Here is a 15,706-nt window from a genome sequence, read left to right as displayed (position 1 = left end):
CTCAAATCAGTGAGAGAGTGAATCAGATCAGCGAGAGAACACTCAGCAGGTGTGTGGAAGATACCAGCTAGATAGTTTTTAAATTTTCGCCATGACAGAGCCTGCAAAGAAAAGGAGGAGTGTAGTGTCCGATGAGGCGAAGAAAAGAAAACGAGAGCATGATAAAGAAAGAGCTAAAACGAGAGTGAATATCGGACCGGCTCATACTCGTTGGCGAGAGCTGAAGGAGGCAACAAAATGCAAGACGGATGGTGACTTTGCTTTGCTGCTGCTGGACTTGTAAGTAATACCGGTAATCTTTTTTTTTTTTAAACAGTGTGCATCGGTGTACAATACATTGTCAATTATTTTATCAGCTCATCTTAGCTAAGGCGTTAGCTATTGTGCTAATATATATGTAACTATCGCTATGGCTCATGTTAGCTAAACCTAGCTAAGGTGTTCGCTATTGTATGTAACTATCGCTATGCTCATGTTAGCTAAACCTAGCTAAGGTGTTCCAAAGCCGCTTCTGCATAAACAAATAACGTGCTTGCGACAGTAGGATGCAGTAGGCTAACTTATTTACGACGGAAGTAATGGACTATTCCACTTAGTAGGGGGACCGAAGAGGAAAACTTCTTTAGTGCTGCTTTAAAACAGTCTATTTTCCTCTTTATTTATGAATGATAAAAGTGCAGACCATGAACAGTATTTCGCCACACGTGTATAAAGAGGCGCCATGTAATATTTTTGGAGTTTAATTTATTGAGATTGCGCCTTTATTCTGAAGGGCTCGGACCGGAAGACTTGTACTGCTGGCGGAAATCAGGCGGGTATTTGAAAACAAGCTAGCTTAGCTGCTGTAAGCGATCGTTTGTATGCGTATAAACTATGACTAAAGAAATCGTGAAAGAGGTTTTCATTATGCCCGTGGCCAAACAGCGACCGAAAACTCAATGACACCGTGATATTAATCTGACAAGCGCTCCTGTTCGAGTTTCAAAAACCAAAACCTGTCCGTCGATCTGCAAAAGAGCAAGAAACGGAGATCGGTCGTCTGCAAATAAAAAATGGGATAGTATATCTCATTGCACAAGGTAGAGAAAAGTAAAAGTAGAAGATAATCTACGACCCAACTGAGACGCTGCTGTCTATCATTTGAATTTGTGAAAGTCCTATAAGACCATATTTTTGACTTAATAGTGTATGGCCTCAGTTTTAAAGGAACCGTATGTAAGAAATGTATTTCAATTAATCATAAAATGGCCCTGATATGTCACTAGACATGAAGAAATCATGTTCATTTCAAATACTTGTATCACTGACAACAGTGGTCCGGCCAGGATATTGTCATTTAAAAGTGAAAGTTGCAGCCCTCAACTGATGTTGATGTTGTCGTGTTGTGTTTTGGTCTGAGGCGCCACCCTCCAGCTATCTACTAATCACGAAGTCAGTAGAGTTTCGTCATCCGGGTTGCCAGCTCTGCTCTAGTTACCACAGCTGCAGCTACGAACGTGTCGGATAAAACATGTCTGACGTTACTAAACTTAAAAGACCTCGTTATGAATCCGAAATACGTCGTGACAAAGTCCGAAATAAAACAAGGATTTGTATAGGAGATGCCTTTGAAAGATGGAGACGGCTGAAAACGGAGAAGAATTTGAAGACAGACGCCAACGTTGCTAATTTTCTCCTGGACAGGTAAGAGTCATCTATGTTTGGCTAACTTACTTGTACATAATGTAAATGGACATTTCAAATATTCACGACAGTCGAACAAAGTTATGCATGTTCGTGCAAAGTAACGTTACGTTAGCGCATACAGAGGAGGTGGGTCATCGAATTGAAAAGGTAAGGAATTGTTTGGGAAATAAAAACGGCGAGTCGTCATTGCTGACATTAGCAATGCATTATGAGCCCGTTTCTTTGTCATTATGCTGAAACGCCGAGGAAAACAACATTAGCATTGGATCCTGCAGCTTAGCTGGCAACCTCGAGTCCGGGGGGACGGGGAGGGGATACACCGTTCTACAGTATTTTGAAAGTGATTGCAGTACCAGTTTTGGCCACAATCCTACATACGGTTCCTTTAAGTATATGGCAAACGTTAATAAACATAGTCAAATATTACATTGTTTAGAAGGGAGTGCAGGACTAACATTTAAATTATCTTACGTGAAATGCCTTGCTAAAGGAGTAATACAATGTAGACAAAAGTTAATCAATGCTACGTGAATCTTCATTTGGCAGTATGTTGGCCCTTTAAATCTGATGTCTGTGGCGACATTCCCGCTGGCTCACCGACCAAGATGCATTTTACAGGGAACAGATTTATTGAAGGACTAACCTACAACAACTAGAAGTGTCAGGGCACTATGGCAGAAAAACCAACAAAACGTCTGAGGAAAACTTCTGGTGCCCCACGTAAAAAAGAAACACGGCGTTCAGAAGCAGGCATAAGGTCAAAAAAAGAAAGTGATCGACTGCGAGGACAAACACGGATTACCATTGGTGTGGCTTTTCCTCGTTGGAGAGCTCTGAAAGAAGAGATGGGACTGAGGTCAGACACTGACGTCGCCTTACTGCTCTTGGACAGGTTGGTATTTGTAAAACATTTGGAGCCGAGTATTGTCTTGGAAGTATGGAAACCCACTAAGTTGTCAGTTATAAATCAGTGGGTAACTAGGCATTTGTATATCTGATGATTACAGCACTTGACATTTTGTTTCCCTCCACCATTATTGCACATGGGAAGATACAAAGTGAGCACTGTTGGGGGTGAAGGTTGGTTGCTACAACATGTAAATCTTATTTTTCTTTTTTTTGAAAAACGACAAGGAGGGAAGTACATCCTCTGTCATGTTATGTTCATGTCACTTGTGCCCCTTACTCTACTAGACCACTATAAAAACAGTACAGTGCTGTCCTTTAACTAACTTGGAACTACCTTTTCCTCTGCGCTGCTGTAAGGTTCATACTGATTTTTACTGTGGCAAGACGTGTTAAATCTGTTACAAGATTCACTTTCAGCAACTGATTTGTGGTTTAAGAGTTACATGTAACTGAATTGAATGAAGACACGTTTTGTTTCTGTTTGACAGAGTGAGTGAGAAGGCAGTTAGGTGTGGGTGTTCAGGGTGTTCACCTGTGTGAAGTTAAAGAAGAGGCATGCTTCTTACTGAAACTATTATGACTGAAAAGGGAACAAGCTTGAAACAGATTGTTTCGCAGAACTTGAAAGCATGTGGCGTAGGCATTGGTGGTTGGTGAGATGAACACTTACAGGCTTGTACATGGACTGCAGTGACCTGGATTTGACCCATACCCCTTCCTCTACGTGTGTTCTTCAGTCAAAACCAAAGCTTTACCACCAACATGTTTCTAGCTGGATAAACACAGTTAAACATGAAAAAAGTCCCTCTGCACATAATTGTTTTAAAAGCTTAAGGTCATCATCTTAAGTTTTTGATATGTAAATAAATACCCATCAGTGATTAAACTTTGTGTGAACCTTATGAGAAGCATGTGGGGTGTGAGTGTGTGTCGCTAGAGATTGGCCCTCCCATCTTATCCAGATGTTTTACTGAATGAGGTGTGTTACACCTACATGGGCTTCAGTGAGTTCAGGACCACCAACACATTTGGCACTGCTCTTACTAATCCAGATAAAAAACTAAATCCACAGGACAGGCAGTGAAGAATGCACCAAAATTATTTATAGTGTACTGTGATAACCTGTAAATGTAATTGTAATGTGAAAGCATTTAACTGACAATATAACAAACATAAAAAAAACAACCTTGTATACTCTTAGTGTACAAAATAATGTAGTAATAGGATATGTATTATCTTCTTATAGATGGTTTATTACAATAAAAATGTTTTTATATTTACAGTTCTGTCTAACCTCAAACACATTTGGGTCTGAAAGGCTCTTAATTTTTTTTAAAAAAGGCCTTTGGAAAATAAACCTTTTTCTATTATGGTCATAGGTTTTCTGTGCAATGATCCCATTAATAAAAAGCAGTAATACATTACGTTAAAAAAATGGGGGAACAGATTACAATATGCAGATTTTGGATTTTAGAAGAGAGGTACTTGTTTCATATCCTACTCTAAAAACACCACTGACTATTGTTGTATGAGGGGGAAATACCAGTTTCAATCTTCAACACAAGTTCAAAACTGAATCTCATCTTATTTGGATAGAAACAAAAATGAAACAACTATGAATTACAGCCAAAATGTCATGAAAGATGGAATTAAGAGCAAACTGTCCTCAGTCAAGGGAAGATATACTCTGCTGCACATTATTAATTCCAGACTGCCACCTGTTGGACAAACTAAGATCACCCAAACTTCAGCAGATGATCCTTACCCAGTGAAATCATCCAGATTAGCAGATGAAATGGTTTTGGGAATAATATAATATAATATTATATATGTATTATATATATATATATATATATATATAATATACAATATTTGAAATAAGCAAATGTCAAATAAACGAGGTAAACTATAAACAGGTGTTTCAGTTCGCTTCAGTTTTATTTATATTGCGTATGCTGCACTACGATCTAAAAGGACGAGTATAGAAACAAGTCCACTGTCTGAAACCATGAGGAGATCGTTAGTAACTTTAAGTTGCTGAGCTGTTTCTGTAATACATGATGAACTCTAAAAGCTGACTGAAACTCTTCAAACAATCCTGTTTAAATGGTGACAAAACTGATGAGCAACAACTTAAATAAAGGTTGGATATTGGTTGGCTAAAACATCTGTTTCTACAGTAGGTTTTTTAAGTAAAGGTTTTATTACAGTAATCTTAAAAGACTGAGACACATGTCCTGTTAGTAAAGATACATTTATCTGGTTTAATGTGGAGCCTTATTGAGGGATTTAGTTGGGATGAGATCTAGAGGACAAGTTGATGGTTTAGATGCTGTAATTATTGAAGTGAGCTAAGGAAGATCTGTGGGAAGATCTCTAATGCCTACAATTTTATTAGTAAAGAAGCTCCTGAAGTTATTACTACTGAGGGCTAAAGGAATAGATGGCTCAACAGAGCTGTGACTCTTGTCAGCCTGGCGACAGTGCTGAAAAGAAATCTGGGGTTGTCCTTGTTTTCCTCCAGTAATGATGAATAATATGCTGTTCTAACATTACGGAGAGCTTTTTTAAAAGTTGTTTAACCATCTTTCCAAGATTAGTGGAATTTGGACATTCTTTCCAGCTTTCAGACTTCCTGCCTTGAATTGCACAACTGTGAATTATATGAGGGAGCTAGCCTCCTCTGATTCATGGCCTTCATTTTTCAGAGGCTCAGCTGAGTCAAGACTTGTACCAAGTGTTGCTGCAGTGCTGTCAACAACATAATCTATTTGTGCTGGAGTTAAATTATAGTTGGTGTTGTCCATTATACTGGCACATGGAACTGAACTACTTAATAAAGGAATGACCTCCTTATATCTAGTTACAGCATCAGCAGATAAACCTCTACTGTAATGAAAATTCTATTTCTGTGTAATCCATTATCGTAAATTCAAATGTTATGAGGAAATGGTCAGGCAAATAGGGTTATGAGCAAGAGTGAGGCTTTCAAATGAGTTAAAGCTTTGCTTAGGTTTAGGATTAATAGATAAATCAGAGTAAAAGATAGCTGCCACTCCTCCTCCTCTGCCTGTGCTTCGAAGAATGTGATAATTAATAAGACCGGGTGACTTCGACTCCTTTAAAGTGACATTTCACAGCTTTATAGTCATTTTAGAAACAGATACATTGTTAAGCAAAAAAGGAAGTACTCGTTGGGAGTTTTTGTGCCCCCCCTTTTAAACACGTAACACACCAACGCTGGAATTATTGCTCTTAAAATAGACTGCATTCATTTTAGCTAGATGTTATAATAAACTGAAATTTACTTGAGGCAGGTAGTATTTTTTTTTGCCATCATTGGGAACGGGCTGGTGCGCATCTGGTAAACATCTGGTGTGATCAATAACTGTGTCCAAGCAGTGAAACTACATTGTGCTATGCAAGAGTGCTGTACACAAAAAGCTGAAACTGCTCTGGTACAAAACAGTGCTTGTAAACCAGAGGGGGAGTGGGTCCAGTACATGGCAGCCAGGGTGAGTATAGTCCTGGAAATCTTGCTCATGAAAGGAAACTTTGGCCAGTTGCACGCAGGAATGTGCTATGAATTCAGTTACACATGCACGCCCCTCCTTATGATGGATATCAGGATTCAAAAACACTGCAACACTGCAAAGTAACGCAAAAAATAATAGATGTCTGTATCAGCAAAGTGTTTCACAGGTGGAGAGAAAGTTCAGTTTTATCGACCGATTTCAACCTTGCTGTTCTACTCCTGGACAGATAATCCACTAACATCATGTCATGTCTTCAGATGCCTGCTCATCCACTGTCCTTGTAGTTGTTGGACACGACAGAAGTTGTAGATCCTGAAACATTGTCCTGCATAGTTCTGTACTATAAAAGAAGAGTTCTCAGAGTTTGATCTGTTGGCTTATATCACTTAAGCGTTGTCATCAGGGCATAATCACAGCATGGTAAAAATACAGTTGTTACTGACCTTATGCATTCTTTTTGCAGTTTTTTCAGTCATAGTCATTAAATGTATCTTGCAGTGCTAGCAGGTTGTGGCTGCTTATTCCTTGAGTATACATTACTTGGCATTGCTATCACAATATCAAAGTCTTTGTTCAAACTGTATTGTAAATTCAAATCTGCTTAGCAGCGGGATCAGCTAACATGTCTGAACCTCAGGGTTTCACATTTGTAACAACTATAATGAATCTGTAACTTTAATTTTTGTCAATTCAAGTGCAGCTTAAGATTTTCCTGGTGAGTTTTTTTTTTGAGTCTAACATCAACATTATTTTCCTACAGCTATGAAAAGACTAGCACTAGTCTACGAGAGCCTACATCATCAAGTCTCCATTATGAAAGGTAAACTGTCATATCCCACCATCCTTTTTACGAACAGGTTTTAACTCCAATTGTTTAGCGCTGGATTTGATTTTAGTGATGGTTGAAGCGCAGGCCAAACAGATGAACAGTTTTAATTAATAACCATAAAATCTCACTCTGGAATTTAACCTGTCAGTCATGATTGGCTTTTGGTCGCTCTTAGCTAATTCATTAATTTGGGGTTGTCCAAAGCTAGCCAACCATCACATTACATGGCACCCTAATGCTTTGTATACTCGTCGTTCATGTTGTGCTTACTGCATGTCAAAATACAAAATTAGCGTCCTAAAAATGACCTGTGCATATGTGTCTGCAGAGGTCATCAGAGTTACACTACACATACTGAGTCAGAGGGGACATCTCCAGAAGACAGGTTAGTCTGGGTGTTTTTGTTGTTTTGCATATTTATATTAATATAAATGTATATATTAATATATTTTGCATTGCAGTTTTATGTGTCACTCAGTATTAGATTCACTTTATGGGCCTTTTATTTCTCGCAGCATCCAACAGTAACTTCCTTTACATGAAAATTGATTTGCTGGGTGATATTTTCATACTGACCACAAGGTGCACAGGTGAAATGAGAGGCTAAAACAGGTGGGGGGGTTCATTCAAGTGAAGAACCAACATGTCAATAACATCTCAGTTTCTGGTGCAGCATTAATCAGCAGTTAAATCTGTACTCTCTGATTTGAGAAGTGATACCCTGAAGTGCCACGCTTTCCCACGTCACCTTCCGCTGTGTTTATCTTTATTAAGTTACATGCAAATGATGCCTAGCTGCTACAAAGTAAGCTCATTCAGTGCTACACATACCAGACGGGTTCATTATGAGTATGTTTTATTTTTTTTAATGCTGCATATATCGTCATGTTTACGATATTGTGGGACCATTTGACATAGGAATAAAAAACTAAAGTTTTGAAATAAACTGAAATAGATGACACATGTTTTATGAATCCTTTGCTTATGCTGTTTTGGTTCTTGTTGTTGCAGCAGCAGAAGTGATTGTAAACACACAGTCTAGGCTTGCATGGATAAAACACGTCCCTTTGTCGTATTCAGTGTCCTCACTTTCCAGTGTCATTTCAGTTTTGAGGAGATAGAGGTCACCATTGATGAGGATGACTGCAACGCTATGAAGAACACTGAGTAAATTTACACTATCACAGAGCATACATCAAATTAATCCGGGTAATTTGAATCTATCAGTCATCATATCTGTTTTTTTTTTCAATCTGACAGATGTGAAACATCTGAAGTGAGAGCTGCACTTACAGATGACAGCAGCGATGAAGACGTCTACTTACCATTAATTCCTCAGAGGTAACTTTGTGTCTTTCATGACAGTGAGTGATTTAGAAAATTAAAATTAATCTTGTTTACTTCAAATTATTTGAACTAATTTTTGGTTTTCATTACCAGAATATTCATTAATACACAGGATTAGATGTAACAATCCCTTGTGCCAAAATCCCAGGCAAAACACATTTAGAGGCCCTGTCCAACTGAGAAACCCTAACAAACCTATAGTCATGTGATATGACGCTTAACCTACAATCTAAATTAACTAAGTAAATGCTGCTGGCTTGTATGGCCCGCTCAGCAGCAGACGCTAACTCAAACCTTGTGAAAAGTAAGCTAACCAAATACTGCTGGCTAGCTTAACCTACAATCTAAATAAACTAAGTAAATGCTGCTGGCTTGTAGGCCCACAGAGCAGCAGGGGATAATGCAAACCTTGTGAAATATAAGCTAACCTAACGCTGCTGGCTTGTATGTCCCGCTCAGCAGCTAACCATAGCTACCAAGCAATATGAAGAGATAAATGTAATACATACATACATACATACGTCTATGAGGTCTACGACATGTCAGTAAAGGTTAAATGAGATGGACCTAGCACGTCCATTATTAGTAATTGGGTGAGATGAGAGCATAACACAGCCACCAAGTCAACAAGAACATATTTCAGAGTAGCATAACAGAAGTCAGTGTGACTTACAGTGTGTAAGTCATAAAGACAGGATTTATTGCAGAGTTCTTGTATTAAGCTACTTGTGGCATTGGCAGCTTCATTCATTGAATGATAATAAGGCTTGCAGCAGGAGTAATGCGGATTCAACCCGTGATATGAATAACTGTAAAAAGCAAACCAGAAACACCCTGCCTTAGATCATGACATAGGGTTTGATTTTGAATACTTACTAAAAATGACTGAATGAGGGGTGCTCCATTAAATGAGGATAGTCCACACTGCAGCTAATCCTTCGAAACAGTGCAGCAAACAAAAGAAATATAATAAAAGTTCAGATGGTAGATTAGTAGACGGTCTTGGTTAAAGAATCACCAAGACCTAAGACAGTAATGTCATCATTCAGTGAACAATATCTGTGGCAACAACAATAACACCGTCAGTAATGTGTAACATACACATGTGGTACATCCTTACTGAAACCACATTATTACAAATCATGTGAGGTGAATGAATTAGATAAATCTCCATGACGTGCCTTTAACCGGACTCGTCAAATATCTTTTGCGTTTCAGGTCCACAACGTCTGAACTTTTACTGGAATGTGAAGAGGAAGAGCTGGAGCCTTGGCAGAAACAAACTGCACAGCTTCAGTTGAAAGCTGAGGAGGACTTTGGAGAATTAAGTATGTAACACAGTGTGTCTCTGATGAAGATTTTAAACTTAGGATTTTTGTACTACACCGAACGACTGATGAAGACACCTTGGTTGAATATTTATATTTATTCGTCAGAGTCGTTGAGGACATGTTAATTTTTTTTATATAGTGCCTGATTGTGACCTTTGATCTTGTAGGTAATGACCAAACAGATTATAAACCAGAGCCTTCACATCTGCAGGGAAATGTAGTGGACGCTTCACCGCCTGAGCTGAAAACAGAAGCTCCAGAGCATGTCTTAAACAGTCAGGTAGTTATGTTATATTTATCTTGATTAATAAGTAATAATTCATAATTATTGGAATAAACAGTGAAAATGTGAAAAGCCCTTATGCACTGTCATGTGAATGTGAATTTAAGGACTCCGTTTTCATGTTGGTACCTGTTATGGAATTGAGTCACACCAGCCAACTGGGATTGATTTTCTCCCCAGTGGGAGGAGAGATGTAGTAGAGGGAATGGCGAGACCAATCAAATGGCACACTGCAATTATGGTGCCAAAACTGAGAGCGATTTGCATTGTTCAGGGTTTACCATCTCATAACAGGTCAACTGCTCAGTGCACCTGTGGACTTTATGGATCATGTGTGGAACAATGTGATGTTGAAATGAAATGAAATTGCGCATAAAACAAAACTTCAGGCATTCAAATAACTCACCTGGATGAGTGGGCACATCATTAACTAAGGCCATAGTCCTCAGAGTGGCCATATGTTACCCTCTCTCTCACCCTGTAAATTCATACCCCAAAACAAAGATTTAAAAAAAAAAAAAAAAAAATAGACTTCAAAAGACTTCATCATTATTCATCTATTAACTCTGTACATCCCAAATTTATTTTTTTTTTTTTCCCCCTTTCCTGCTCGCTATAAAAGTTCACCACAGGTGCCCCATACGGTGGCCCAGGGAGCTCAACACGCTGCAAGTTAAGAAACATGTGCCCTGTAAATACTCATAACATAACCAAATACAGAAACGCAATGCAAGTAGCGTAAACGATAGGCGAAATGTTTCCATGAATCTTGCTGCGATGCACTTGTTGTTCAAAGCTTTATGACTTTTGGAGTTGTTCACGCTTTCTACCTGTCAGGGGTGTTGGAAATGAGCTGAAATGTAAGTTGGTTTTATATTTTTATTTTAACATCCTGATCGCATGATTCCTAATCAGCCTTTTGCTTATTATTATCAAACCATTATTACCATTATTACAAAATCAGATAACAAATGCAAAATGACAGCATTAACAATTTTAAGATATTTTTCCGACCCTTTTAGTAATGAAACAAAAGGCAAGAAGAGGCAATATATGTTAAACCCCCCTCTGTCTTTTTTAGGTCAAAATGTATTGTCCTGTCTGTGGCTTCAAAATGGAGAACTTGTCCAAATTGTGCAGTTCCTGTGGACATGATATAAGCTGTGTGATAGAGGATACCTCCTCAGTGTCTAGAACAGCAGGTGAAGAACATGAGTAACAATCTCTTACTAAGTTTTCTCTATCTACTTTACCATATTGTAATGTTAGTTGTTACTGACTGTCAAACTCATTGAATTATTTTAATCATTCTCTGTCTCCCTGATTGTGTATGTGTGTGTGTCAGTGACAGATGCATGTACCGTTGAAGCAAAGTCATCCATCCAGTTCATGAAATATCGAGAACTAAAAGAGACAGAGAAGAAAAAGTTCTCAAAAAGCAAACACAAATTGAAAACAACTGTGAAGGTAAGTTAACACTGATGTGTGTGATGTGTGTATGAACTTATTGTCAAACCTTATCATTTGTATATCATCTTTTCTGATTGACGGTCTAGATTTATGTTGGAATTATGAGCAAGACCAAGAAGAATGGCATCAAGCCCGTAAGAGGGAAAACCCTACCACTGCATGTGGAGCCCCAGTGGTCATCTGAACAACTTCTGACAGCTGCCGTGAAAAAACTAAAAGGGTTCAACCAAGACACAGAAGATGAAGAATATGTCTTGCTGTATCCTGATGGCTCTCAGATAAAAACTCTCCCTGGCTCTGACACACCGTTTAGCATTAAACACTACAAAGAGGCCATTGGGAAGGGTTACCAGAGGATCACATTTTACATCTGCGCTCTTGGTGCTTTGTTGTCAAAGAGTAAGTATTCAGATAGAGTCCTGATCAGCCATAACATTATGACAGACTGGTCGTAATCACTGGTCAAGTGAATAACACTGGTTATCAACCATTGTCATAGCACCTTTAATTTCTAGGGTTTGTTATGCAGCAACTAAAACTGTTGTCCTTTCTTGTATTAGAAGCAGGAATAATTGGCTAGTGGAAGAACATTAGCACTTTGAAAAGGGCCAAAAGGGCTAGACAACTGGGTCAGAGCATCTTCAAAACTGCAACTCTTGTGGGGGGTTACTGGTCTGCAGTTGTCAGTACCTATCATAAGTGGTTCAAGGAAAAGCGGTGTACCAACAGGATCGTGGCTGACCAAGGCTCATTGATGTGCATAAGGAGCGAGGGAGGCTCAGTGTGGTCCAGTCCAACAGATGAACTACAGTGGCTCAAAAGTTTTGGAGAAATTGATGCTGGTTCTGATAGAAAGGTCCTAGAACACACAGCGCACAGTTTGTTTTGTATTAGACTGCGTAGGCATGTTTAAAACAAACGATACTTATGCTTAATGGGAGGATTCAATTTTGGAATGATGTTTTTCACTGTCAGCCAACATGACACTTTCCACACCCAAACAAATTATAGGACCGACATTAAATGTGTTTCTCTATGATTGTGTGTGTGTGTGTGTCAATAACTGATGCATCTGCTATACAGCAAAGTCAGCTGTCCAGAGAAGAAGAGAGACAGAGAAGAAAAAGTTCTCACAAAGCAAAAAGACATCAAAGAATACAGTGAAGGTAAGTTAACACTGATGTCTGAGATTGTGAACTTACTGTCAGATTTAAGCATTTATCATCTTTTCCAATTAATGATCTAGATTTATGTTGGAATCATGAGCAAGACCAAGAAGAATGGCATCAAGCCCGTAAGAGGGAAAACCCTACCACTGCATGTGGCGCCCCAGTGGTCATCTGAACAACTTCTGACAGCTGCTGTGAAAAAACTAAAAGCGTTCAACCAAGACACAGAAGATGGAGAATATGTCTTGCTGTATCCTGATGGCTCTCAGATAAAAACTCTCCCTGGCTCTGACGCACCGTTTACCATTAAACACTACAAAGAGGCCATTGGGAAGGATTACCAGAGGATCACATTTTACATCTGCGCTCTTGGTGCTTTGTTGTCAATGAATAAGTATTCAAAAAGAGTCCACTGATCAGCCATAACATTATGACTGACAGGTTGTAGTCACTGGTAATGTGACTTCTACGAGCCAGTCAGGAGACATTTAGTTTTATTGCGACATCTTAAGTGCAGTACGAAATTGTTTTGACATTGGAAATAAACAAAAAAACTGGCTATTACATAGTCAAAGAACAAATAAACTTTGAAATGTATAAAGCTGTTGGTTGCTAATTCATTTAAAAAACAACAAACAAAAGGTTTAAGTCCTCTATAAAATTTAAAAATGTTGTCAAGGCCCACTCAGCATTCATTTTTAAGTACACTATAAATACTGTAGAAGTGCATACAATCAGGATCATGTTACATGAACTATGTTCGTAGTGCCTGGAGGACATTGACAGACATTCCCATAATCAATGTTGGTCTGGAACCACGAATGTGTCTCCTATATGGTGCATCAAGCTACACAGGAGTTTCTGAGAAAATATTGTCTTGGCAGGGGTAATACTTATATGTCTACCTTACAAGTAATCTTATATTGCAGAATCAGGAACTGATGATTATATTAGTTGTCCCAGTTGACAAAATTAACTTGGAGGTGCTTATCACCCCAGAGGCTAGGCATAGGGCGCAGAATGTGTTCAAACTCTTGTTGGACTTCCTGGAACCTTCTGTTAAAACTAAGGCCAGTCAGTAACCAGTAAAGTTGTTGCAGGTATTTTAATTTAAACCTCCAATAGCTATGGAAAACAATGCTAATTAAGTATAACTAAAACTAAGTAATTTCTTCAACTGTCATGATTACAAAACACCACACACTTCTACTGACTTCTCTTGGCCACTATACCAATGGTGGGAGCATTGGTATATTTAGTCGTCATTTCACTATTTATTTCTTAATCTGCTTTACACAGTCACTTACATTGTCTCTGAAAACAAATGATACAACTTCACAAGTGAAAATAAATCCAGTATTTACTGATACATTTATCAGTCACTGATAGAAGAAGTGTAAAATACAAACCTGTGAGGCAGGTGGCACATGTTTTCTGGACAGCAACAGATGATCAGGCAGTGTAGTTGTTTCAGAGTTGTCTCAAGTTCATTCAAGATTTTTCTGCAATATGCATGAGAAGACATATTATAGAAGAGACTTGTGCACGTGGCTGCCTTTAGAAAGGTGCCTTTCTTTCAGCTCACTGTGCAAATGATCCACAACTGAGTCTTAATGATGAAACGACGTCATGCAGAATGGTTTATGGCAGGAAAAAATATTATATGGAAATTATTTCTAAAACAAGTAATTATCTAAACAGCAAGCCTGGTTGTTGACGAGGATTTTTGGAAAAGCTTGAACTTTCGCTCGCTCATACTGTTAGAAACTATTGTGCACACTGTTGTGTATGTCAAATATATCAAGTCATGACATGAGTGCACTGTAAAAAGTATATATGAAGCATCAACCTGCCACAAAAGTTAAACCTGCATGCATTATTCTCATTGCAGTGAAAATATAGCCCACCTTATTAAAAAAAAAAAATGTCAATGGGCCAGATATACTGGCTACTTTCTCTACACTGTATGCACCTTCATGTTAGTTTCATAGACAAAGTTATCCAAGGAGTGTTCATACCCTGTGACTTGACTGATAACTGATAAAAATGGAACAAAGTGATAACTTATACGTATGCAAGTCTGCGATCTAACTGTGGCACAAGGATCGCAAAATGATAATGAAGCGGTGATTGTTAAAATATGAGTCTTTCTTTATCTTTCAGGCCTTCATTGTGGCTTCCGCTCAATTAACAAGCAGTGCTAAGTTTACTGGCTCTGTCGGGACACAGTGCATTGCCGGGAATTCATTTGCAATAGTTCCAGGTAAAACCGACTTTCATTCATTCTTTTTTAAATTAATGTCTGATGAGCCTTGTATTTTTATGGTAATGCCACTTTTATTAACTGTGTGTGTGTTGGTTTCAGATGCTACTGTAACACCTGAGGCTTGTCGTAAACATAAGAACCACATGTCGTCATCCAGTGTCTGGAGTCCTGCAGTAAATGCAACATCGTCTAACCAGCTGCAGTCAGACAAATGTGACTCACAGATTCTGCCAGCACCTTTTTCTCTGTCTTGCTTTACTGTAGTTGGGTGTGAATCAACTGGCTCAACACAGAACGTACAATGAATAACACATTTTTATCTTACCAAGAGAACATATTCTAACCGTTGTGTAAGTTCATTATTTATAAATTCATAAATGTGTTACCGACTGTGTCGATAATAAAATGCAGATTATTTGCACATTGATTGCCTGTACAGGCCTGTTTACAGTCTGGAGAACCCTGCAGCATAGCACCTTTTACCTTCCCTGTTTTTCAAATCCAGATTATTATCCACTTTGATAAAAAAAACACTTTGTTATTTTCCACCTCAAACACAAAGGTTTTAATCTTGTGTCATGTTCAGGTCAATAAATTCCTAAGCTACAACTCACTCTCAAATGCTTCTGTTTGATAGAGAAAGCATTGTGTTTAGGATCTCTTGTCTCTACACTGTCTTAACAGTGTTGTGCGTTCAGACTAAAGCACTGAAAGTACAAAACTAAACCACATTAAAGCTGTTAATGTGCATAACTACCTAACAGAGTCTTTTTTTCTCAGTATTGCCACCAAAAGTATGTTCACTTTGTTCATCAAATAATATAAATCAAAGACAACATGGAAAGACACTGGTCTGAGAATTGTTTTTTTCTTTAATGAA

General features: G+C 38.4%; 1 protein-coding gene across 4 annotated transcripts; it reads left to right on the top strand.

Moving 5' to 3' along the window:
* Positions 1-816: 816 nt before the first annotated feature.
* On the top strand, positions 817-15,584 carry LOC311485962 (uncharacterized protein). Of its 4 annotated transcripts, none has more exons than XM_084541703.1 (13): positions 1,555-1,683; positions 2,305-2,578; positions 6,892-6,951; positions 7,289-7,345; positions 8,068-8,127; positions 8,221-8,301; positions 9,526-9,635; positions 9,806-9,918; positions 11,003-11,123; positions 11,267-11,388; positions 11,478-11,790; positions 12,475-12,557; positions 12,638-15,584. In XM_084541703.1, the coding sequence occupies exons 2-13, from the start codon at positions 2,358-2,360 to the stop codon at positions 12,974-12,976; spliced, it is 1,680 nt and encodes a 559-aa protein (XP_084397829.1). In that variant the 5' UTR covers positions 1,555-1,683; positions 2,305-2,357; the 3' UTR covers positions 12,977-15,584. The 4 variants fall into 4 exon arrangements, 3 of the variants coding, with proteins under 3 accessions (XP_084397830.1, XP_084397829.1, XP_084397828.1); XR_014698983.1 differs by having other exon boundaries at positions 1,559-2,578; positions 12,638-14,823; positions 14,926-15,584; XM_084541704.1 differs by lacking the exon at positions 2,305-2,578 and having other exon boundaries at positions 817-1,683.
* The last annotated feature ends 122 nt before the right edge of the window (positions 15,585-15,706 follow it).

Source organism: Chelon labrosus, assembly GCF_963514085.1.
Source record: "Chelon labrosus genome assembly, chromosome: 3".
Classification (NCBI taxonomy): Eukaryota; Metazoa; Chordata; class Actinopteri; order Mugiliformes; family Mugilidae; genus Chelon; species Chelon labrosus.
Note: the sequence above shows the minus strand (reverse complement) of the source record. Positions and strands in the feature narration are given on the sequence as shown.

Excerpts from the sequence above, each read along its gene's own strand:
- LOC311485962 (XM_084541703.1), top strand. The coding sequence starts at position 2,358 with ATGGCAGAAAAACCAACAAAACGTCTGAGGAAAACTTCTGGTGCCCCA. Across the intron at positions 9,919-11,002 it reads AGCATGTCTTAAACAGTCAG|GTCAAAATGTATTGTCCTGT; the intron begins GTAGTTATGTTA and ends TGTCTTTTTTAG. Across the intron at positions 11,791-12,474 it reads TGGTGCTTTGTTGTCAAAGA|CAAAGTCAGCTGTCCAGAGA; the intron begins GTAAGTATTCAG and ends TCTGCTATACAG.